General features: G+C 37.5%; 2 protein-coding genes across 4 annotated transcripts in view; both read right to left on the reverse strand.

The window, feature by feature from the left end:
* Window positions 1–713: 713 nt before the first annotated feature.
* On the reverse strand, window positions 714–10,865 carry GTF2A2 (general transcription factor IIA subunit 2). The gene is made up of 5 exons (XM_063445715.1): window positions 10,806–10,865; window positions 9,038–9,175; window positions 8,395–8,499; window positions 2,205–2,331; window positions 714–995 (listed from the first exon to the last, which is right to left on the reverse strand). Exons 2-5 carry the CDS (start codon window positions 9,107–9,109, stop codon window positions 970–972), a joined length of 330 nt encoding a protein of 109 aa, XP_063301785.1. The 5' UTR covers window positions 9,110–9,175; window positions 10,806–10,865; the 3' UTR covers window positions 714–969.
* A 7,243-nt stretch (window positions 10,866–18,108) lies between these two features.
* BNIP2 (BCL2 interacting protein 2) overlaps window positions 18,109–26,467 on the reverse strand; it is a 41,591-nt gene continuing 33,232 nt past the window's right edge. For 2 of the 3 annotated variants that reach the window (XM_063449158.1, XM_063449156.1), the window contains 5 exons: window positions 25,933–26,064; window positions 23,974–24,060; window positions 23,780–23,878; window positions 22,338–22,373; window positions 18,109–19,508 (listed from right to left, as the gene is read on the reverse strand). In XM_063449158.1, the coding sequence (XP_063305228.1) occupies window positions 19,457–19,508; window positions 22,338–22,373; window positions 23,780–23,878; window positions 23,974–24,060; window positions 25,933–26,064 (406 nt within the window). In that variant the 3' untranslated portion in view covers window positions 18,109–19,456. The remainder of the gene's footprint in view (window positions 19,509–22,337; window positions 22,374–23,779; window positions 23,879–23,973; window positions 24,061–25,932; window positions 26,065–26,467) is intronic. The other variant, XM_063449157.1, reaches the window with a different exon arrangement.

Below are 26,467 nucleotides of genomic sequence, written 5' to 3' on the forward strand. Positions count from 1 at the left end.
TTGTGGATTGAGTTTTATAGTTCTATTTGTAGATAAATATTTTAGACAAACATGTATTCCTGACCGTATAGTGTTAAAACTACCATTTAGCCGCCTCTGGACTCCCTAAATATAGTAAAATCTTACTTGTACTCAAATCTGCTCCTGACCTGCCTGCTTGGCTGACATCATCAGAGGTAATTATGTGAGCCAATCTTAATGCTTTCCTATATTATTGGCTACGAGTGTCAAGGAGGCAGATCAGGAACAGAGCCAGAACATGTCAAACAGCCCTAGCCATTCAGCATCTCCTCATATAGATGCACTGAATCAATGCAGCTCTATGAGGAAAATTCAGTGTCAGCGTGAAGAGGGTGGAGACACTGAATGGCAGCACTGCACACTGTGCAACACTGCCCCCGGAACTCCCTCTAGCAGCCATTTTAGGATTGGCCGGGTGAGTTATCCCTAAGCTGTAATGTAAACACTGTATTTTCTCTGAAAAGACATTGCTTACTGCAAAAAGCCTAAAGGAAATGATTTTACTCACCAGAACAAATACAATAAGCTGTAGTTGTACTGGTGACTATAGTTTCCCTTTCACATAGCTGTGCTCCTCACCCCAGCAATTGCTTAAAATAACAGGTGGAAGAGAGCAATGTTCATTTACTGATATTCTGCTGAAATGTGAATAGACAAACCAAGCAAGTAAAATAATGAAACAATAAAAATAATTATTTTTATAGCATGTTTATTAAATAAAAGCTTATTAAACATATTTCAAAAACAAAAAAGGCAACTCCATACTTGCATTAAAAAAAGTTTTTATAGTAACTTTCTGTGTACTAGAATGTGAGTGGGAGATCAACTACCAAAATCTCATATGTAACTTTCCCCAGATGTATCAGTGAAATAAACAGTCGTGTCCATGAATTTGTGTGAAAGGCCGCAGACCATCAGGAACCATAAATAAAAAAAGTCTTGTTTTGTTCACTCAGCAGTGTTTGAACCAGTATCTATTAAGAGAAAGGAAACAAAAAAACAAAACTTGAATACACACAGAAAATGGGAGGTTTGCAAGTATCAGTATAAATATATATATATAAATATATTATATATATATATATATATATATATATATATATATATATATATATATATATATATATATATATATATATATATATATATATATACACATATACACTGTATAGAAAAAAGCCAGCACTCAAGGACTTTTGCAGTTAATAAAAAGTAAAACCCTTTTATTCCGAAATGTCTGTAGGTCGACGTTTCAGTCCACCGTTGTGGACGGTGGACTGAAACGTCGACCTACAGACATTTCGGAATAAAAGGGTTTTACTTTTTATTAACTGCAAAAGTCCTTGAGTGCTGGCTTTTTTCTATACAGTATACATTTGTGTAGCCGAGCACCGGGCAGACACGTTTGGATAGCTGGAGTGCAACTCCTATTAACTTTTGTATATATATATACACACACACACACACACACACAAACATCTTTAATCATATGGTTATATATATATATATATATGACACTTATAGTGTACCATGTTTTCCTTTTTGTTGTTATTTTTACTCTTTTCCCCTTTTTTTTTGCAAAAATGTTAGTGGTATCAGTTAGGATATATATTCTGACCAGATAGAAATGTTTTGTTAAGTACTTACCAGTTTTTGTATGGATTACAGTTTTTACAAAAAATAAAACATTTACAGTGATCTTATCCTTTCTATATGGATTCATAAAAATGACTTTTTTGCATACCTAAATCCATCTATTTTTTGTGGTATTGTCTATATAGAGAGTTTGGGGTCCTAATCTCCAATACCAGCACCACTGACTCGAGTGCCACCGTATACCCTATTTTTGACAACATATATTAAACTTACAAAATGTGGTGTCTTTTGGCATAAGCTTAGGTAAAGACAGTAAGCACATCAGACAGACTGCAATGAGTTTATTGTGATTCTCAAGCCAATCAATAATGCAAAAACCTAGGGAGACCATCTGAAACTACTCACATAAGCTGTGGCGGAGGAGCATTCAGAACTGCAAAAAGCTAGATTACCTCTCATACATCCAGTAAATGCCATAGAATAATAATAATAATAATAAAAAGAAAACAAAAAACATCAGGATAATGTCCAAATCCTTCACAACCAAAAAAAAAAAAAAATACACAAGAAAATAAAAACACACTTACTTTTTCCATCACAGGCTACAATTTTTACTTTATCCACCTTCACCAAGTCAGTCACTTCTCTGAACTCCACATCATTCAACACGAACGTCCAGACATTATCACAAAATCGGTATGTATTTAATGAACCCTAAGGAGAGAGAAAATAAAATATCAGTTTGGCTGAAAGAACACACAAGAAATGTTAAAGGGAAAGCTGGTTTGAAACCAAACATGTTCCTAGTAGTTCTTACAAATTAAAAATTTGAAAACCTTACGACAAAAAAAAACCCCCAAAAAAAACACACATTCCCCGACTTTACGTTCTTGGTCTAAATGTTGAGTACTAGATGTCCACTCAAAACCGCTTTAAACCCTTTTGTGATATAAGATGTACAGGCTCATTATTGGTTATCATGCCTTAATAATAAATAACCTTTTCAACTTTAACAAATGCGGAGAGCTAGACACAGCATTATCAGAGTTGTTTGCTTCGTGTGTAAGTTCATCCAGAGAAATCCAGTAAGAACCTTTCCCAGTAGTATGATTTCCATGAGAGTCAATCACAATGATTGCAAAACCCTGGTTTTGAAATTTCCACATCCACTACTTCTGCTTGTTGCAGTGTGTTGTATTATACAAAGTGTCACCAAGATGTCACTAAACAATTTAGAACTTATAATCACTAAAAGACACAAAACTTGGAGTCTGGTTGGTGTCTTCACCTTCCAGGCTCCTAGCTAGAGTGCAGCGCTGGATCAGTGTATTCAAGGTGTACATACAGCAAGTATTGGTACATAGACACTTACCCATTTGTGCCCACTGAGTGTATCCAGCAGCTAAATTAAGTATAAAAACTAAAGAATTTAAAGCGCCATTATTTTGCCACACTCTTCTGTGCCTTATATAAATTTATAACTTATATCACTAAAATAATTTTTAAGGTTTACTTTCTGTACTTTACAATGATTAACTGCTCCAGCTGAGCTAAGGTTTTCTTAATATTAAGGGGCTATTTTCTTTTCCTGCCATTATAGAACATATTTTCTTTAGCTTCACTAGTTACAAAATTAAAAATTATAAAACTATGGCAATTCTTTTTTCCATTTTTTTTTTTTTAAACTATCAATGATTTTAACATTTAGATTACTGCAAGAAAGCCTTATCTGTGTTTTTCAAATATATATGTGTCTTTGGTGATTATAAGTTCTAAATTGTTTAGTGTCATCTTGGTGACACTTTGTATAATACAACACACTGCAACAAGCAGAAGTAGTGGATGTGGAATTTTCAAAACCAGGGTTTGAAAATTGTGACCTGTTAGTAAAACTTTGCAATCATTGTGATTGACTCTCATGGCAATCATACTACTGGGAAAGGTTCTTACTGGATTTCTCTGGATTAACTTACTCACGAAGCAAACAACTCTGATAATGCTGTGTCTAGATCGCCGCATTTGTTATAGTTAAAGAGGTTATTTATTATTAAGGCACGATAACCAATGATGAGCAAGCACTACCAAGCCTCAATAAGCAAACTAGTAACCAACCTCATGCTGATGAGTTGCATTAACAACGAAACAGCTGTCCATGAGTGGTTCACTGGCTTTGCATCTTTTCCTATATTGTGTTGCAAGCTGTTGTATACAGCAAACACAGATTAAAATGAATCCATGTTTAAAATGGAATGAGGCAAAAATGTGATTCTTTGTTAAACTAATTTGCATATGCGCACCCAGAATCCTTTGCGGTTGTAACATCGCTGCATTTTTGGATTTCTGTGGGAAAAGCAGTTTTATGGCTTGACTGGTGTGCAGATTTAACATTGTATTCACTATATATATTTATCTATCTATCAAACAAAAATAAATCAGATGTTAAAGTGAACCAGTTATGAATAATTTATCTTCCCGGCAATAGCTCCCATATACATTGTATGCACTATATATCACAAAGATACACTGTGTATTTAATGTAAAATAGAGTTAATCACATTTCCTCTGTTCTAGCTCCGGTTCGTGTAACACCCATCTCATGGCTGACCTCTGCTCCGCCTCAGTTAATTTTTTTTATTTGCCCTGCTTGGGATACATCCCAAGAAAATATCTCATTAGTGACGGCACGCTGGTTACGTTGCTAGAATGCACGTTCCTATACTCCCTAGCCAGGGCTAGAAGTGCCAGCAAAAAAAGTTTCTATAGCAACCGCACGCTACTGGAGGAAAGCAGAAGGACATCCTTTGGGAGGTCTTTTATGCGTTCCCTTGTCAATCAAAAATAGTTTTTTTTCTCCTAATCTATACTCTGCTAGCATCATGAATAGTTAAAATTGTACGCTCAATTTAAATTGTATCAAAAAAACAATCTTTAAAAAAAAAAAAAAAAAAAAAAAGGAATATTTCATAAAGATAAAGGACCTCAGAGAGTGACAAGATTACTTTAGTATGCTAAGCTGAGGTAAACATTTCTACCCTAATTACAAATCTATACATTTGCTTGCCTCTTTGCTCAAACAGCAAATATCATGGATAAAATGGTTTACAAAATTAAAAACCTGACTGTCATGCTATTTATGAAAGGTCCTATAAGTTTTTGCTATAGATTAAATGCAAATGTGTGCACTGCCATCTAGTGGCATCTAAATGAAAACCCAGTGTACTATAAATTATATTTTCTTTACAAGCTTATCGGGGAAAAGCTAGGAAATGTACCAGAAAATGTGTACACCGTTAAAGTAATAGGCATTTCCAGATCTGGTTCGTAATTTGCCTGTTTAATAGGAAATTAAAAGATTAACATAAAAGTCATGACGCTACTAATATAAAAATGTGTTGTGTAAAGGGCATGATCGATAGAGAATGTTTTTGCTTTGGGTCTTAATCTGCGGTTATAAAGTTGTAATACATATACAGGAAACAGACAATTTTTAATGCATTATATAGACTGATCAGTCACAACATTAAAACTACCTGCCTAATAATGTGTAAGTTCCCCTTGTGTAGTAATCCTGCGTAAATAGGACACTGCCATCAGGGAACACTATTGCCATGAATGGGTGTACACGGTCTGCAACAATCTCTAGGTAGGTGGTACGTGTCAAAGTAACATCCACATGAATGCCAGGACCCAAGGCTTTCCTGCAGAAAATTGCCCAGAGCATAACACAACCTCCATCAGCCAGCCTTCTCCCCACAGTGAATCCTGCTGCCACATCTTCTGCAAGGTAAACGACGCACCTGGCACCCACCTGATATAAGAGAAATTGTGTTCCGACCAGGCAATGTAGCCATTGAAGGAGCCTTCGGCGGTGGATAGGAGTCATCCTAAACATTCTGGCCGGTCTGTGGCTAAACAGTCCCATACGCTACAAACTGCGATGCACTGTATGTTGACACCTTTCTATCATGGACGGCATAAAGTTTTTCAGCAATTTGAGTTACAGTAGCTCTTTTGTGTGATTGGACCAGACGGTTTACCATTCACTCCCCATGTGCGCCAATGAACATGATGCCAGTTCAACGGTTGTCCTTCCTTGCACCAGTTTTGGTAGGTATTAACCACTACACAGCAGGGACACCACTCAAGTCTTGCTGATTTGTAGATGCGCTGACCCAGGCTTCTTGTCAAAGTCATTTAGATCTTTTTGCTTGCCTGTTTCCCTATTTCGAACACATGAAATTCTGACTGACTGACTGTTTACTTGCTGCTAAATATATCCTTCCCATTGACAGGTGCCACTGTAGCAATATGATCAAATTTTATTTACTTCACCTGTCACTGGTTTTAATGTTGTGGCTGATCAGTGTAGATAACACATTAACCCCTATCGTTAAGGACGCATGACGGAAAAATTCAGTCATTTACTAAAGTTAACCTTAGATCGCGGGGTTACATAGTTACATAGTTAGATAGCTGAAAAGAGACTTGCGTCCATCAAGTTCAGCCTTCCTCACACCTGTTTTTTGCTGTTGATCCAAAAGAGAAAAAAAAAAACAAAAAAAAAACCCCAGTTTGAAGCACAATTTTGCAACAAGCTAGGACAAAAAATTCCTTATTGACCCCAGAATGGCAGTCAGATTTATCCTTGAATCAAGCAGTTATTACCCTACATTGAAAGATTATATCCTTGAATATTCTGTCTTTGCAAGTATGCATCTAGTAGCTGTTTGAACATCTGTATGGACTCTGATAAAACCACTTCTTCAGGCAGAGAATTCCACATCCTGATTGTTCTTACAGTAAAAAAACCTTTCCTTTGCCTTAGACGAAATCTTCTTTCTTCCAGTCTAAACGCATGGCCTCGTGTCCTATGTAAAGTCCGGTTTGTGAATAGATTTCCACACAATGGTTTGTATTGGCCCCAAATATATTTGTATAATGTTATCATATCCCCTCTCAGGCGACGTTTTTCTAAACTAAATAGGTTTAAAATTTGTTAACCTTTCTTCATAGCTGATATGTTCCATTCCTTTTATTAATTTTGTAGCCCGCCTCTGCACTTTTTCTAGTGCCATGATATCCTTCTTTAGAACAGGTGCCCAAAATTGCACAGCATATTCAATATGTGGTCTTACCAGTGATTTATAGAGAGGCAAAATTATATTCTCGTCCCGAGAATGAATGCCCTTTTTCATGCATGACAATACCTTACTGGCCTTGGCCACTGCTGATTGACATTGCACATTGTTGCATAGTTTGTTGTCTATAACAATTCCCAAGTCCTTTTCGTGTGTTGTTATCCCTAATTCGCTTCCATTAAGGGTATACGTTGCTTGTGTATTCTTTACGCCGAAGTGCATAACTTTGCATTTTTCAACATTAAATTTCATCTGCCATTTGAGTGCCCAGTCCATCTAAATCCTTCTGCAGCAAAGTAATATCTTGCTCACATTGTATTATTTTACAAAGTTTTGTGTCATCTGCAAACACTGAAACATGACTTTCAATGCTGTCTTCAAGATCATTTATAAAAATGTTAAATAGAAGGGGTCCCAGAACAGACCCCTGAGGGACACCACTTGCCACCTCTGTCCAGCTAGAAAATTTACCATTAACGACAACTCTTTTTGTATTCTGTTTTTAAGCCAATGTTCTACCCAAGAACAAGCATTTTCATCGAGACCGATTTCCTTGAGTTTGAACACTAATCTTTTGTGTGGAACTGTATCAAATGATTCTTCTTTGGTCTGCCTCAGTATTAGAAGCAGACCTGGAGCACACGATCCCGCTGTCCCTGCAGCTGTGATCGCTCTGGCAGAGTGAGCACATGTGCTGCAGCGACTCCTGGTCCGCCTGCCTGCACTTCCACGGTCAATGTGAAGTGCAGAGAGACGGATCAGCAGTGATTCCTCTAGCACGTAAGCTCATTGAGCAGGGCCCTCAACCCCTCTGTTCCTGTGTGTCCAACTTGTCTGGTTACAACTAGATGTTTGTTCGTCCACCCGCTGTAAAGCGCTGTGGAATTTGTTGGCGCTATATAAATAACAATTTTCTCCCTGTAAAAAAAATAATCAAATAAAGTTAGTTGAAAATCCCACCCCCCTCTTTAACCAAAAATAAATAAATTAACCCCTTCCCTGACATCAGATCACTGACTACAGTGATGAAAATACAGATCTCACAGTATTATACTGTGATCTGATTCAATTTTAATCCCTGAGGGTTAACTTTTTTTTTTTTTTTTAACCCTGGGTGTTCATTTTCTTAATTTAATTAATTTAAATATTTTAAAATTATATATTTTGCTAGCTGGGGTGGGTGGGAGTTATGGGAAATTTACTGTTAGTGCTGCTTACAGTTAGTTAGGGGTTAACACTAAAAAAAATTTTAAACAAGTTTTTTTTTTTAAATCTACCAACAGTCCTCTAACGCACTGAATATATGATTATGAATTATATGTTTATTTTAGGCGATTGCAATTGGCCCTGCTAAGGTACACTTTCCCAAGTAAAGCAATGCTCCACAATGACACCAACATACTAGGTTTACTGTCAGCATATCTCCGTCAGAATATTTGTGCCAAAGAACAGGGGAACTGCATGCAGGTCTATACCAACAGTTGATTGATGGATGTTGTTTCTTCATAAAATCTTTTTATTTATTTTTCATTTCAATTAAAAATGCGTGTGTATGATGGCAGGTAACCTTTAAAAGATATTCTGAGAATATAACATTTAAACTTTAGAATGAACTTCATCTTAAACATTCAATCCTTACCCTGAAGTTGACTCTGTTCCTGACTCGCTGGGCCAATGCAGAATTAATAGCTTTGTCAAACTGCAAAAGTACTTGAAGAGCAAGCTGAGGGTTAATCTGTTGAGACTGAAGAAAAAAATATATATCAAATGATTTACTTAATTAAAAAATTTTTGGCCACACTTGACATTCTTGTTTTATATAGAGTCAATTGAACAGCAAAATAAGCTGACAGCATTTGTACTTGGACTCTTAGCATATAATCAGCGCCCGGTTTGCATTGCCAAAGGAGACATGAGATGCCTGTCCACTCTATCAGTGTAGTATATGCAGGATATATGGAGACGCTGAACATAGACTTGGAAGCAACTATAGTGGCCATCTCAGTGACTCTCACTAGAGATGTTACTAAGCAGCAATGTAAAGTATACCTGCCATTTTTAAAAATGCTCTGAAAGGGTAGGGTTTACACTGAAAAATAAGAATTGTAATTTTAGCGTTGAAGATAAAGCTTTGTTAGTTCAAAAAACATCCTGGCTACTACATTTTATAGCTGGATAGTAGATTAAAAGCAAATTTGTCAAGCCCTGGGTTCTCACTAAAAGTATCATCTGCAGGACTATAAAAATTCAGAAATTTACAAATAAATGAAAGAGTGTAATACCTGTATTAGCTCATCCAAACTCTCCTGAAGACTGTTTCCTAATGTGGTATTCCTATACAATTGGTAAGCCATGTTCGACGAAAGTCAATTATAAGACTAGACAATTTTACTTTCTGTGATGTCCCAACAGTTCCGCTGCTAAAAAAAAAAAAATATATACAAAATAATAGCATGGTTTTAAAAAGATTTATCACTACCCTAATTTTAAATAACAGACCATGAAATGTTTTGTTTTCTAAGATCTAAAGCTTGCCTGTTTAGATTATAACAGTGAGTGAAAGCAGAAGTGTTAATCCTTATCAATAAACGTTAAGGGCCAAAGATGATATTCACGAAAAGGTGGGATTCTAAAAAAATTATATTATAAATATATAACAGACAAATATGTTACTAAACCCCACAGTGATTTGAAACCAAAACCATTGTCAATTATGCTGTGCAATATATATGAAAGGAAAAAGAAATATAAAGCAAAAGAAGATGGGGGAGGGGGGGGGTAAGAAAATTAAAGTAGGGGAAAATAAACGAATGACAGAAACAACAGATGAAAGTGTGCAGGGTTACGTGGTTGCCACAAAAAATGGCTAAAAGCTAAGGCACCCACGGTTGTGGGCTCAACCCTCAGCCAAGGGATAGTGAGTGAAGTCTCATAACATAGAAAGTAATTCACACCAGTGAGTTGTTCCCTCGCCTCCCCCTACCAGTTCAGGGTTTACAGATTACCCAGTTGTGTCTAAGGTGTTAGACCTGATTTGGGAACCACTGTGTTAAAGGGAAACTCCAGTGCCAGAAAAACGATCCGTTTTTCTGGCACTGGAGGGTCCCTCTCCCTCCCACCCACCAATCCCCGGTTACTGAAGGGGTGAAAACCCCTTCAGTGACTTACCTGGGGCAGCAGCGATGTCCCTCGCCGCTGTCTCCGCCTCCGCGACGCTCCTCCTAGTGATTACGTCGGCCGGTGGGCGAGACTAATCTCGCTCACCGGCCGAGGAGACCTAATGCGCATGCGCGGAAATTCCGCGCATGCGCATTACGTCTCCCCATAGGAAAGCATTGAAAAATCATTTCAATGCTTTCCTATGGGGTTTTGAGCGACGCTGGAGGTCCTCACACAGCGTGAGGACGTCCAGCGACGCTCTAGCACAGGAAACCTGTGCTAGAACCCAGGAAGTGACCTCTAGTGGCTGTCTAATAGACAGCCACTAGAGGTGGAGTTAACCCTGCAATGTAAATATTGCAGTTTATGAAAAACTGCAATAATTACAGTTGCAGGGTTAAGGGTAGTGGGAGTTGGCACCCAGACCACTCCAATGAGCAGAAGTGTCCCTTTAAGTCTTAGATTCAGAGCACATTTCTATCTAGTCATGGGTAACACTGTAGAGTTGCAAAGAAAGTGTAGCATAGTCTATAGGGGGTTAGGAGGTAAACACAGAGGCTCAGGATAAAGCAAGCACATTCTAATGAATGCCTAGTGCCAGGGCAGCCTTGCATTTCAGATATTGGCTGCCCACCCCTGTCATTAACACGGCCACACACACAGCCCTGCAGGGACAGCAATGATCACACAGACTGGGCAGAGACTGCAACCCCCTCCCTTCACTCAGAGCGCCTGATACCAGCGAGACACGGCATGGCTGCCTGCTCAATGGATCCCAGAGAACAGCCAGCGTGTCCGTGTGAATCATATAACACAGCCCTGCGTGCTGGCACTATAGCGACATTGGGAGAGGGGACATCTAGCAGCTCGCTTTCTCTCTCTCTTACTTACCAGGTCTGGGCGCTCCACTTACTGACTTCCGTCAACAAACACCGGAAGTGACAGATGGGGACATCCGGTGTCGCCGAGCTATGACGCGGGGCCGGCGCGCGGGTCACGTGGCGGGCTGTGGGCAGCCTCAGAGCAGACGGTTTAATGACAGGAAGGCGTTTCTAGTTTGGTACAGCAGTAGCAGCTCTGACGTGGTTCATTGCTTTTTTTTTTTTTAAACATATATAAATATATATATAGAGCAACGTTTCGCCTGCTTTCCCGACAGCCGTGGGGGCTAGTTGTCTTCCAGCATACACAGCCCATGTCCGTGCTGATGGGCGGTACGTGAAGGTTGTGAAATTCATATCCTGCAGGGTTACTCGGGGATGGAAGGGAACACCATAACTACTAGAGCCATGTGTAATGGTTATGGTGCTCAATGGGCTCATCTCTGGTTTAGTCACTGAGGTCAAAGATTTATAAATTTGGTGATAGTGTTGTTACCAAGCAGCGTCCCTGTCCTTTTAACCTTATAATGTAAAGTGTGTTCTGGTTTTTTTTTGCAATGTTTACATTGCAGGGTTAAATGGTTACTCCAACCCTTTATATATATTTCATGTGTCCTGATGAAAGCTCCGACCGGGAGCTGAAACGTTGACAATCTTGGATTCATACAATAAATTGGATGAAGAAAACAGAGTGCCGGTATTTTTTAGATTTTTCTGTATCTATGTGACTTGGCACCAGGTGTTTAATTGTTTTTTACACAGAATTGATATTAGACAGCCCAGCCCAAGTAGCATATGCCAGGCGTGCAGCTAACACTTGGCAACACTACAACGTGTTTTTGCAAGCTAAAACAGTGCACATACAGATTCCTACACACATGACCACATGTAAAAGTGCTTGTGGTGGTTGGAGTAACCTTTTCAATTCACCTCTAGTGGCTGCCATATTGACATCCACAAGAGGAGCTTTTGCTGCACTAATTGAGTGAAACTCAGGCGTGACACAGAAGCCCACAGGAAAGCACTGAATTCAATGCTTTCCTATGGGGAAAATTGAACGCGTGCTTATTGTTCGCTACACATGTGCTTTAGGTCCCCAATGCTCCTTTATGCTGATCGTTAGATTGGACCGTCACTGAGGTCATGCCTCTTAGATGGTGTTGTAGAAGGCGAGTGGTATTGAGGGAGCCTCACTTGGAAAAGTGCAGTTTCTATGAGAAATTAGATAGGCAGGGAGGTTTGCTTCCTTCCGTTAGCTCCACTCTACTTGAGTGTGGATGCCTTCTCCCCAATTTCTCCTTACAGACATCATATCAGCATTCTTCCTGAACGCTGTTGCAGTGTGCACGCAAAGAGGGACAGATTCAGAAGCTTCTCAATGGTTATTTCCCCATGAAAAGAGTGAAAGGGCTTGCAAAGGCTGCAGTCTTAAGAATGGTAGCTTTTGCAAGCATGCATGTTTTCATTGGGGGTTTATTTACAAAATAGTAATACCCATATCCCTTACACTTTTGGAGAGGAGTGTTCCTTTAAGAATTTGCCGTAAAGGACTAGGCTTGAAGAGCCCAGTTTGTATCAAACTGGTCAAATGGTTTCACATATCTGATAGACTGTACCAAACATTTAATTCAGAAAAATCCCTTCCTGTGTTGAATTATTATATATATATATATATATATATATATATATATATATATGTTGCAGCCTTAGGCTACAATTGTTTTTCTTCCACTTCTATCTACACTCAGTACCCCGTAATACCATAAAAATGTTTTGTTTTTTTACACCATTGCATATTAAACTGAAATTACATTGACATAAGTATTCAGACTCCTAACTCAGTGCTCTGCTGAAACACCTTATTACAGGGTATAAAGACAAGCTTTGCATACCTGGATTTTAACTTTTTTTTTTTTTTTCTCCAGTTTAAGCAAACATTAAGTTATATTGTGAGTGTTATATACTCGTATCACAAATTACTGTGAATTATTGTAAAGCACCAATTGTATCATGCACAAAGTGCATTATAGAGGGGAGCACAGGGAGTATGGTCAGGTGTATCTAGTCATCTCCTAATGCAGGATTGAATTATCTGCACCATGCACCTTTTGAGACCTTACAGCAATTTATATGACCGTTTAAAACCGCTCATCCAGTTGATTATTTTTGTATTATTGTAGATTATCTTTAGATTAACCCCTTACGTCTGACTGCTAAACCAAAACAAACCCTAAAATTTGAGCTATATGTCTATTCAACAATATGTTACCTCTTTCATATTAAGTGCACTTAACACATATAAATTTGTTCAGAAGAAACCAGGCTTTATTTTCGTCTCATTTATATATGAAACAATTCAATAAGAATAAATTGTATAAAAAAGGGTGAGGAATTAAGACCATTAATTTCAAAGTTCTGCATGGCACTTAACTGTAAATGATACACATTTCTATGTCCAACAAGTACAACTATGCTCCCCCTGTACAGGTTTCAAGTTGTTTTAGAAAGTTACAGAGTCAAATATAGGACTTGCAAATTTGATTTTCTGGAATTTCTTCCATGTTGTCAGGTAAGTCCCCAAATATATAATTATATATGATTAATTATTTATTAGGGGACTTGACAACCCAGGCAGAAATTGCAGAGAATTGAATATATATATATATATATATATATATATATATATATATATCCAAGGCTCCTGCTCTCCAACTTTAACAAAATAAATACCTGGTGCTCTGGTCACAAAGTATAAAAAATGAAAAATACCGGCACTCCAGGACATGTCCTGATGAAGCTGTACAAGAGCTGGAACTGTAAGAAGAACCAACTTTTTTTTTTTTTTTTACCAAATCCGGGAGTGCCGGTATTTCTTTAAATATATATATATATATATATATATATATATATATATATATATATATATATATATATATATATATATATATATATATATATATACACACACACACACACATACACACACACACGTTTTTTATTAATTATATATTGGGTGATCTTCCTGGCAATCCACCTGAAACCAAATCTGTCAATCTAGCCGATCAGTCATGTGATCAGTCATGTGATCAGTGTCATTGTGATCACATGACTGACCAGCTAGATTGGCTGCAGGGGAGCTGTCTCAGTTGTCAGGCATGTACCCCGTTCACTATTGCCACGGAGGGTATTTGGGCTGGAAGGAGGGCCTGATCATTAGGGCATGCTATGGCCACCCTAACTGCGTTAAAGTCCTCCTTTTTGTAGGATGGCATAGCAAGCCCTAACATTGGGAAAGTGTTAAAAATGTTGTTTCATTTTTTAGTTTATTAATAGAAATGAACATTTTAATTGTCCTTTACCAAATTATAAACACACACTAAAAAAAAAAAATCCTTGAATGCACTGTGTAATAAAATGTGCAATGTACATATAAGGCTGTAGAACTGTGATAAACAAACAACAACATTTATAAGTTAACTTTATTGGTGTGGAGTTCTGATATATACACACACCCAATATTACAGGTATTCTCATGGGACGAACTGCTTGGTGCTGTTTAATTTTGTTCAAAACTCAGATTAAGTTGGAGAATTTTACAAGTCAGCTTGAATTAAGATATATTATAGTACAAGGGTTATTCATTTTAAGTGATATAGCATGAGACTATATATGAATGCAATGTTTTGGTGAATGAATTCCATTAATCTAGTCACAATGTCCTGCTCTCCCAGTGGTTCATATAAGATTACTTTAAACAGTTTTTCTATCTTGAAGATATCACAAATGCATGGATTTGCAGTTCACAAAACTATGAATTTATGTCTGCAGATTAAACATGCATCTTCTTTACAGCAAAAATATTATAAAATAAACATACTGTGTTAGAATAACAATCCTATTCTTTTAATTCCATTAAGTAAAAAAAATGGAAAAAAATGAAACCTTCACCTGCTTCTAGTAAAATTATAACAATCAGCAAAAATGAATCTTCACATGAAATGATTTTAAATCAAGTGTACCTTGCAATAGGCTGTAGTGTTGATAGTGCTTTGAGTAAGTTGTTTTTATTTTGGACATTGATATGGTTTGTTGATGCTGCCAACTCTTCCTCTACTTTAACCCTTAAGGACACAACTTCTGGAATAAAAGGGAATCATGACGGAATATATCCGTCATCTGTCCTTAAGGGGTTAAGACAATAAGTTATTTGTCACGTGGAAGGTATGACAGCAAAAGGGGAAGCAGACATTTCTCCTTTAAAGAGTTACTTCAATCATGATAACCACTGCAGCCCGCTGTATTTCTGATACCAGTGTACTCTGGCCCCATTTCTCAAGTTCCAGGCTGGCTTTTGACCCCCGTTGACTCTGCCAGAGGTGATTGTACCTCCAGCAGTAACGGTGTTAATCTCTGTGTGTACATCATTTCATAGTGAAACTCTGCACATATAGACTCCAGGCACCATACCCACTTAAAATGGTGCTTGGAGTAACCCTTTATGTCAAAATAATCAATATATGGAGAAAATAGTTCAAATGGAGAGCATGAATGTATAGATCGGTTCTTAAAACACTACAGAATGTGTTTATATCCCAAATTAAAAAATATTTGAAAATCACGCTGTTAAAGGGATTCACCAGTGCCAGGAAAACACTGCAGTGCCCCTCTCCATCCTGCCCCCATTCCATGTTGCTGAAGGGGTTAAAACCACTTCAGTCACTTACCTTAATCCAGCGCCGATGTCCCTCGGCGCTGGGTCAGGCTCGGCCTTATTCAATGCTGGGGAATATGGGGAATCCGGCGACGCTGGAGGTCCTCATGCATAGCGGGAGGACGTCTAGCTTCGTTTAACCCCTTAAGGACACATGACATGTCTGACACGTCATGATTCCCTTTTATTCCAAAAGTTTGGTCCTTAAGGGGTTAAAACACTTTTTGTATTCTAAATACACAGAAGTCCCTCTAGTGGCTGTCTGATCGACCGCCACCAGAGGAGGACTTAACCAAGCATGGTAATTATTGCAGTTTATAGGGTAGTGGGAGTTGGCACCCAGACCACTCCAATGGGCAGAAGTGGTCTGGGTGCCTGGAGTGTCCCTTTAAGTAGTTTACATTCCACTGGTATGTGCACTAAGGAGGTAAAAATCAGCATAACCGAGCTTTTGTTTTGTTATAACGTCAATTGGTTTTCTTCTTCCTACTAGAGACCATTTTATTCATGATCAAATTGTTCGACTTGGTAAATCCAGATTTTATCTTATAAGCTATACACCATTAGAATTCCCTCTGCAAATAAAAACAAACTATTCATGTCGCTGGCATTAATTACATTTATTTTACAACAGAAAGAAACCAGTCTTTATTTAACGTTATATTTTTCCTACCTAAACTACATACATGGATAATAAGGAGCAGGCTTACACTATTGTATATGACAGTATCTCTGCAAGTGAAACAGCAACATCTACAAATAATCGGTTTACAAACATATACAATGCGCCAATATCCTATTTGATTTAGAACAGTCTAGGATGGTCTTAATTTGCCTGCAGAGGGGATTGAGAGCACGTTATAAAATATTGTTCACAAAAAGTCATAAAAATATATATTATCTCTTTCCTTTTCTTTTTATGAATATAAATATTTCAATGAAGAACATGCATCCTCCAGATAAAAGTTGCAAGAGTGCGTTCTACATACATTAAAAAACAAACTGTGGTTCTCTGACATGTTACAATACATTATAAAACAGTCCTAAAACAATATTAAAAAGGTAGGCATTAAGGTAAACATGTAAAAGTCTGCATCAGATCCCATGCATCTGACCGTATTGCAACATTCATATTGTAACTAATTCTGTTCCAAGACTTTGCAACTATTTGATGCTGGAGGGATTCAAGCTCCAAAGGCCATTTCCTTTGTTGCTGGTCATTTCCCTTTACTATACAGAGGTTTACAAACCAGCACATCACCCCCAAAACAACCTATATGTATGGACTTCCCATGGCGTCTGCAGGGTAGTGTTTTTTATTTTTTTAAATTATTTTAATGGAAAATGCTTAAAGGACCACTATAGTGCCCTGAGGGTGCCCCCACCCTCAGGGTCCCCCTCCCGCCCGGCTCTGGAAAGGGGGAAAGGGGTAAAACTTACCTTTTTCCAGTGCTGGGCGGGGAGCTCTCTGCCTCCGATCCTCCTCCGTTCCGCCCCGTCGGCTGAATGCGCACACGCGGCAAGAGCAGCGCGCGCATTCAGCCGGTCGCGTAGGAAAGCATTTACAATGCTTTCCTATGGACGCTTGCGTGCTCTCACTGATTTTCACAGTGAGAATCACGCAAGCGCCTCTAGCGGCTGTCAATGAGACAGCCACTAGAGGATTTGGGGGAAGGCTTAACCCATTTATAAACATAGCAGTTTCTCTGAAACTGCTATGTTTATTAAAAAAATGGGTTAACCCTAGCTGGACCTGGCACCCAGACCACTTCATTAAGCTGAAGTGGTCTGGGTGCCTAGAGTGGTCCTTTAACTTATCCTGTATGTGAAAGCAAGTATCTTAATTGCATTTCTGAATTGCATGGAAAACTCTGAATTCTGTTTTACCCAATCATTTTGTTCCAGTATCCAGGCCAAGAGTTCCAAGGGCTAAAAATTCAAATTATAAATATATTTAAAGTTTCTGCTTTACAGATATAGCTTCTGCTGTAAATTACCAACACACAACTGAGCAGAATGGACATCCTGGAACGTTGGAATAGTAATATTGCTAGGATGGTATCTTGGACTAAAGGGACACTCCAGTCCACAAAAGCACTTCAACTCACTGAAGTGCTTTAGGGGTTAACATAAGGTCCCACTTGTTCCAATTTAGAAAAAGTGCCTATATCATGAGAAAGTAGTACTTTCATGATATAAGGTTGAAAAATGCCCACCCAGCCGTCAAGCTGGCCGTCAGGAGGGCTTTCTGATTTGCTCCCCTTTGTGCATTGTTAGACTAATGCATCCATATGGAAGCTTTTTGTTCTGCTCGAATGCTTCCCTGTGAGAATCAATCTGTTGAGTGATTGTAGCATTTGAGGCAATTAGGGAGATGATAAATAAATCATTTTTTCTAACTAAATGTAGGATTTCCAATAGAGAGGGCAAATATTCCCATGATACAAAATTTGTTTAGTTTCAATGTGGGTTCCGGCATATCACAAGGTAAAGAGCAGCAGAAAATCATAAGTATCTGATGCTTACATCATGATTTTTTAGGTTCTGAAGGAGGAAGTGCTACCTGTTGTACAGGTTTAATAAGTTTTTTAATTTTTTTTCCTTTTCCTTTTAACACTGAACTCTAAAATAAGCTAAAACCATCTTCACAACAAATAAAAGCACGGGGCAAAACACTGCTAATTGACCAGGTGAATGTTAAAGTCCATATTAAACTAGTTGCTTTGTTAAAGGGTAACAGAAAAAAAAAAAAAAACTACACAATGTGATGAAGACCTGCAATAACATAGTAAAAATAAATTATTTTCTATAAACTACTGGTTTTCAATGAGGAAGCTGTGCACTATGGGGCTATGATATGCCAGTAATGCAAATTTCAGTATATTTGTTTGCCTTTAGGTCACCTGGGTTCATGTTAGTTACATATATTTCTTAAAACACCTGACAATCTTTATTGCACATATGTGATTAAGAAGGATAGCACATTGTCCAAAAGAGTGCTAAAGGATTTCAAATGCTTATTTTTACTCCTTAATTGTGTGTCACAAAGTTGGTGAGTTAACATAGCAGTCAATACATGTAAACAGCATACCTCGAACAAACCTACCTCTATGTACACACACTTAATAAAAATATATATATATTGTTGACCACTTTGTTTTTCATAGCAATTCATATTCTAAACTAAAATATCTGTAACATCAATAAGGGCAGACATATGGATATGGCCGGGGCTGCATGTCACCAGTTTTTGTCCGATGGTTTAAATGTATTCTATTATTTTAATAAATAACCGTTTGTTCTTCACCATGGAAAAAGTTCAATTAGATAGATATATCTGCTCCAAACAGAAGCCTAGATTATAATAAAACACAGATAGAACAAATCTGCTAATCACCTACATTTCCCCACTGAACATACTGCAGCCATTTGGTTTGTTTGACTTTGGTCCTGTATGGGACGGATCTTTACACAATTGTGACAAGATGACAAAGCCCAGAATCACTTATATACCCAAGTGATCTTCTTGACAATACAGTCACCGTTGCACAAGGATGCATTCGACTGGAAATCTAATGTAAAAGAAAACTGAAATTTCAGATCTTGGGACTTTTCTTTGGCAACGCCACTGTAATATTGTATTGTTTTGGCAGCTGTGCCAGCAAAGTTAGTTAAGATATTTATACTGTATATAATGAGTGCATTTACATAACTACTCAACTTGTACAGGAACCATTATTGTATGAAAAACCTATTACACTTTAACCTGTAACTGTGTACTTAGGGAGCCCTTTCTTCCACGGAGACGAAAGTAGCTCCTTGTATAAATACACATGAGTAACATTTCAAAAGGCACCTGTCAGAGCAGGTAAACAAAGAAGCCAGGATGAACAAAACAGACAAACACTTTTTTTTTGCTCCTTGAAGGATATTCTTCAGCTCATACAATCTTACTGCTCGCTAGATTGGTCTTCAGTCTTCTTGTTAAGATCCTTATCAACTCTAGTAAAAAAAAAAAAAATTAAAAAGATCAATTAAAAAGTGTTGCAATTTGTATATCCACAATCTTGAGTCAAACATTTGCATCAGGCAAATCTTATGTTTTACCTACTAAGAAATACAAAAAGGCACAATGCTCCTTGGCCCATACTCTTTCACAGCATACTAATCTACAGGTGCTGACATCTAGTACACTTTATGTTTTACTTGTACTGCAGTCAGAACATCCAATTTACTGTAACCCCATGATGCCAGGTGGACTCATACAGCACAGTCAATGCAGATGTAGAGGCACAGTCACAGAGACCTAACAGCTTCTCTTTAGAGTGTTTTTTTAAATGTTTTATCATTCATGATTTCTACTCTTCCAGACTTGCATCACATAATATTTTGCCTTGAAAAACATCAACATTAGTTATCAGTCAAATCTTTCACCATCATTGGGTGGGACATTTATAAATCCCAGACGTAAAGGGAGGAAAAATATACAGGGTATTTAGGATTGTTTAGGAAAATGGAAAACAACGAACAGAATAAAAATAAAAAAACAAACAAATTATATAGTAAAATTATAACTTTATACAGGAGCCTACCTCCATAAACAATATAAGTAATTCTATATCAGAGTGTTCAGCAATTCATATCATTATATAAACAAAATATGTAGGCCTGGATTTCTTAATGTAATGCATAAACTATTTCAATAATTTTTATTTTATTTTTAATAAAAATATGCAGTAAGTGTACAAAATAAGGCGATCTGTGATGACTTTATTTAGTACACCATTTAATACAAATGGCAAAATCACTAAAAGCATATGGATTTTATTCATGGAGAAGGCAAATTGCAAAACAAAGCACTCCAGTTTTTTGTTTTTTTTTCCATTTTAATTCACTACATTCAGAGTTTAGGGAATGAAATCTAATACAAAACATTGTAGGGTTGTGTGACGCCAGGATGGACCAAACTCCCCCCCCCCCCCCCCCAAGGAATGTCCCCAGTGCCTTGTTAATCAAAGTTGCAAACAGAGTCCTAACCATGAATATATGTTATCTAATAAATTAGAAACTGAACGTAACTGCAGCTCAGTGAATAGTGATCTTAGAACTCAAGTTAATCCATTCTCTAATTGAGACATGGCATATAATACTTGTAAAACTGAACTTCATTACGATACAATGGGGTTGACTGGTGAGAGGTAATATACATACTTTTGTATATACAGTTTAACAATCCAGAATGCCAAATGGTTACTTAAAGCAACAGTGACTAATTCAGTTATTTGAGGTGGTCATGGTGCCTGGAGTCTGTATGTACAGCATTTTGCTTCAAAAACACTGCACTTAGAGATTAACCACTTAGCTGCTGGAGATAACACTCCACCTCCTTCAGTGTCATTAACGGCTAAAGGAAGAACTCCAACTCTGCCCATTCTGAGGGGGAAGGACACACCACTTCAGAAAGGGTCACTCTTACCAAGACCAGTGTTTTATGCAAGCACAGTTTTTTGGCTGGAGTAACCCTTTAAACATTTTATCAATTAACAAATTAACAGAATACTTGCTGGACCGTATAATAACATGCAACCTAATTAAAAAAAAAAAAAAAAAAGGATATATTAAACAATTAGGATAAATGATTCAAGTAAACATGTATAGAGCTGTTCACAAAGCCATAACCACTCAGAGCTGGAAGAAAAATTCCAACATCTACAAAGATGTGTAATAGCAGTTTTATTATTGGCCTTGGAAAGATCACAAGATTGTGGATCCTCCTGGGGTCAATGATACGTCTCTGGAGACTCAGTCGATCAAATTAAAATATGCAATAACACATTTTGCCAATTTTACAAAGCATATAACACAGCTCACGGGTTAAGGGACATAATGCAAGTGCTGCATTGGTGTTAAATGAACAGCTCCCAGAGAACAAACTTGCAATTTAATAAAGAAATTATAGAGATGCTGGCGATCATGTTCAATTATCTTGAATATATTTGAAACAACGATCGGAAATATTGAAGGATGTTAGCAATACTTCAATCGAATCTTTCTCATTTTCAATTAAAATGATTAATTATTTTGACCAGAAGTCCATGAATGCAATGCGACTCATGCAACATACAGGGTTGTAAAAGCTGTATTGAAATTCAAAGCAGGGTAAAGCAGTGCAAGATGGCCATTCAAAGTTTGACTACTTACTGGATGCAGGAAATACTGACAGGAGAAAGGATCAGAATCATAGTGTGAAATATTGGTTAGCTTGGAAATTATAACACTGCAAATACAAACACTACACTACAAAACCGACTGCAAAATGTTTTAATATATTGCTAGAAAAAAAACATAAAACATTAATAACAGCATTAGGTTGCTAAAATGTGTAGGATGCTAGTTAGGGGAAGAACACCATAGGTACGGTATATAACAGGAAAGATTAGGCCATGCAGGACTGGCTTGTGTTTTGTGAATACAGGGCATGCTAAGAATTGTGTTGCAGGAGATAAAGAAATTTTTTTTTTTATATTTAAAACAAAGAACAAAAGTTGAATGCAGCCACATCGATCTCCTTATTGCCCCTCGATATGGAAGCACACAAATTCCCCAATTGCAGATGCCTTTGGTGGTCTAGATTAGCATATATAACATAAGCTCATCTACAAGATGAGAATTTCTAGGGTGAAAACTCTATTCCGTAGTCTAAGAATATAGTGCATGTTTATATTTACGAATGCTGTATGCGTTTCTGCAAGCCAACCAATAAGGGAAGGGTTAGTTTGTGCAGAGCAGATGGACTAATCTTGGTGCAACCCATGAAAGGTGTGCATATACCTTTTCTGTTTCTTTTTAAATTTTCCTTCGTCATACCTTAGTAGGAAAGAATTGGAATTAAGTCGCAATATAAAAAGAAGACAAAACATGTGACAATGTATTGCTCTACACACACACACACAAAAAAAAGAAGACATAAAATGTTTTTTTTTTTTTTTTTTTAAATCCTTGCTTTAAATTATTTTAGCTATATCTTTACACTTTATTGTATGTGCAAATATGTCTAAGAATCAGAAATCATCCTTGACAAAATTTTGCTAAATTAAGCTACAACTGTTGTGTTCTGGTAAGTGGCCTGGAGTTATTTCAGTTGGACCTTTGTGTCTGAAAACGATTGTACGAAAATTTGATCAAATTTTTCTCTCCTTGCAATTCCCATATATTTCCCTCCATCAATAAGCATTTATTTGCAGATGACGTCTAGATGCAATTTTATCATCAGACTAAGCAGAGAAATCTATACTACTAAAGACACCAAGCTTATAGAAAGGGGGGAGGGGGGAATAACTAAACATATACATCAAAACACACAACCCCTCCCCCCCCCCCTTCACCCTCAAAAACAAAACAAACAAAGAAACAAAAATGCCACACAACAAAAATGGTTCTTAAAGGGTCACTCAAACTACAATAACTTGCATGAGATGACCCTGCATGAACTTCTCATTTTGAAGTGGGGCTTGTAACTTCAGATACTGTATTTGTAACAATCACTGCAGTTGTAACCCAGCCCCCTAGGTCTAACACAGCAAAAGAGTTTTAAGTCTTCCTTTGATGTATCAATAGCTTCCAACTTGTTCTTGTAGTGCACACTCCACAAGTAGGAAAAATCTATTTTCCCAGAGGCAATTGCTCACTGACTGGTTCACAGGACTGCCAATTGGTCTGTGGGTAAGTTAACAGCAGATCCGATATAGCGGTGATCAGCTAAATGTGAGTTGTTCCATTCAACACATGTGATCAGAGAAACGGCAGCAGGTGGATAAAGTAATAAGATGAGACCCCATACACCTAAATGAGAGGCTCATAATCGGCAAAGCCTCTTCCTGGTCAGGGAGGTGTCTGTAGCTGTAGACAATCTCTCTCTCTCAGATGTAAAGGTACAGAAATGTTAAAGGTTTAGGGCTTTTGCTTGCACACATTTATTCATTATGTGTACATATATATGCATCAGAAATAGGATGTGTCAATACTTCCTCTTTAAAATGATGTCTTATTTTATATTTAACATTATAGCGCGCTCTTTACAGGAAACAAAATTACGCTGAACTTTTCTACATCTATGTAAAAATATACCAAAGGAGAAAAAAACAAAACAATTATGTGACTTCCCATACAGTAATAATAATTATCATGGGCATCATTTACAATAAAATATTATAGAGTAGAATTTAATTTGAGAAGAGATGGACGGTAAAAAGTCAAAGATGAAAATTACATACTCCTTTATGCATTCGGGTATGCTGACATACTCCATAGGAATAAGTTCTGCTAATTCCACCAGGCTAAACACGTATTTAATTTTCTGGCTGAATTTTGAACTAAGAAAAAAAGAGAAATATAAAGTTATTAGCAACAAAATATAAAAAAAAAGCAAACACAATACAACATAGGGCCAAAAAAATGAAATAGTTACCTAATGAAAGGCTTTGTGATAGCTAAAAGTGTTCTAATAAACCAGGAAGGATGAACTATGATTAAGGATTTCAGATTTTTCCGTAACCTTTAAAGAAAAGATGGATATGTCAAATGGAGCTTCTCAAAAATCAAAATACATTTAAATATATAAATAACTGGAAAAACTGGAAAACTGGATAAGTCAGCAACCACCATCTTTTATATAAAGCAAGTCAAAAAAATAAATAAAAACAATTTAAGTACACATACACTAATCAGCCACAACATTAAAACCACTGACAGCTTAAGTGAATAACATTGATTATATCATTACAATGGCACCTGTCAAGGGGTGGGATATATTAGTCAGCAAGTTAACAGTCAGTTCTTGAATTTCGTTTCGTCTTGAAAGTAGGAAAAATGGGCAAGCGAAAAGATCTGATGGCCAAATAGTGAGGTCTAGACGACTGGGTCAGATCATCTACAAAACAGCTTGTGGATTGTACCCGGCATGCAGTGGTTAGAGCCTACCAAAAGTGGTGCAAGGAAGGACGACCTGTGAACTGCCATCAGAATCATGGGCGCCTATGGCTCATTGAGCACGTGAGTAGCATAGGTTAGCCTGTCTGGTCTGATCACACAGAAGAGTTACTGTAGCTCGAATTGCTGAAAAACCTAATGCTAGCCGTGATAAAAAGGTGTTCCAACACCCAGTGCGCAGTGTATGGGGCTGCATAGCCACAGACCGGTCAGTGTGCCCATGATGACACCTGTCCACCAACGAAAGAACCTTCAATGGAGACGTGTGTCAGAATTAAACCATGGAGCAATGGACAAAGGTTGCCTGTTGTGATCAATCACGTTAGATCAGGTGGATGACCTGGTGTGAGCGTGACGTTTACCTGGGGAAGAGATGGCAGCAAGATGCACTATGGGAAGAAGGCAGGACAGTGTGGGCAGTATTATGCTCTGGGCAGCCTTGGGTCCTGGCATTCACGTGGATGTTACTTTGACATGTACCACCTACCAAGAGATTGTTGCCGACCACGTACACTCTTCATCGCAATGGTGTTACCGGATGGCAGTGGCCTTTTCCAGTAGAATAATGCAATCTGCTACACTGCTAAAATTGTTCAGGAATGGTTTGAGGAACATGACAAAGAGTTCAAGGTGTGTTGCCTTTTCCTCCAAATTCACCATACCTCAATCTGATTAAGCATCAGTGGGATGTGCTGGAGTAACAAATCTGATGCACAATGTCTTGGTGTCAGGTACCACAAGGCATGATCAGAAGTCTTGTGGAGTCCATGCCTCTATGCATCGCAGCTGTTTTGGCCTCACGAGAGGGATCTACACGGTATTAGGCAGGTTGTTTTATTGTTGTATATATACACGAAAGAAACGATCACTTAACACCTAAGTATAATAGGAAAGTGAGAAAACAGCACTTATCTCAATGGATAGGGATTTGAATGTTTGTATGCTTATGGTGTTTTAATGTTGTGGCTGATCAGTGTAAATTTGAAAAAATAAATAAGTGATGGCAAAGACTAGAGATGATTAAATGCCCTCTTGAATCACCGGTGAGTCAAAAGTCTCCTAATAGCTGTTAATTGTATAAAAGCATGGAGTTAATTTAACCTGGTCAGTAATACTCTGCATATATTCCAATATCATATGTTTGAAAACAGGACAATGCATCAGAGGTGCCCGAACTGCTAAGCGAATAATATAATAAAGCATATTAATCACAAATTGAATGGTAGGAATAGATTTGCTTTGTAGCCCGATAAAAGGAAAAGGACCAGTTGTGGGCGTTTAAAGATAAATAAATCACTAAAATCAGACAATCCTGTATTTGCATTTAGTCAGTTACAACTGCAAGAGCATTTTAAATACATTCCTTTTGTCATACCTAAAGAGTTGCTTAAAGCAATCAAAGTATGTAAGAACTGGACTTGTGGAAAACCCAGCTTACCTTCTATCAATCTGCTGATAGCATCTTCTGAGCCAACCCAGACTTGGCATCTTCCTCCGTGTTGTGGCTCCATTTAAATAAACTATCATGTAGTTCTCTGCAACTAACATTTCCAAAGTTCCAATAACATACCTAATTATAATTAGAAAAAAATCCAATTAAATCTACAAACATAGTATTTTGTCAATGCAATATTCAACTACTTTATATTTACTTAACTGCAATGAAGCTTGCAGCTTGTGTAGTATGCAAACATTCACATAGCTACATGAATATCTCGTTCTGTGCCATTGCTTAAGACAATCACCAGTTCAATAACTGCCATCAAACCAGACTTTCCCCAATAGTGGATAATCGATAATATGTTAAGGATAAAGTCTCAAACCTGTAAAGTTCCATTTGAAATAACTTTTATAGAAAATGTTTCTCAATCAAAATATGAATTATTTAAATGGTTGTTAAAGCCCAAAAAGGAGGCTTCATAAATAAACTGAGTTTTCTCCTCATCCCGATCCCTGATGGCTGATATCCAGTT

The sequence above is a fragment of the Pelobates fuscus genome, chromosome 3 (assembly GCF_036172605.1).
Source record: "Pelobates fuscus isolate aPelFus1 chromosome 3, aPelFus1.pri, whole genome shotgun sequence".
NCBI lineage: Eukaryota > Metazoa > Chordata > Amphibia > Anura > Pelobatidae > Pelobates > Pelobates fuscus.

Coding starts and splice junctions, on each gene's coding strand:
- GTF2A2 (XM_063445715.1), bottom strand. CDS start 9,109: ATGGCTTACCAATTGTATAGGAATACCACATTAGGAAACAGTCTTCAG. Junction 2,332..8,394: donor GGAACAGAGTCAACTTCAGG/GTAAGGATTGAA, acceptor CTCTCTCCTTAG/GGTTCATTAAATACATACCG. Junction 996..2,204: donor TGTAGCCTGTGATGGAAAAA/GTAAGTGTGTTT, acceptor TTCTCTTAATAG/ATACTGGTTCAAACACTGCT.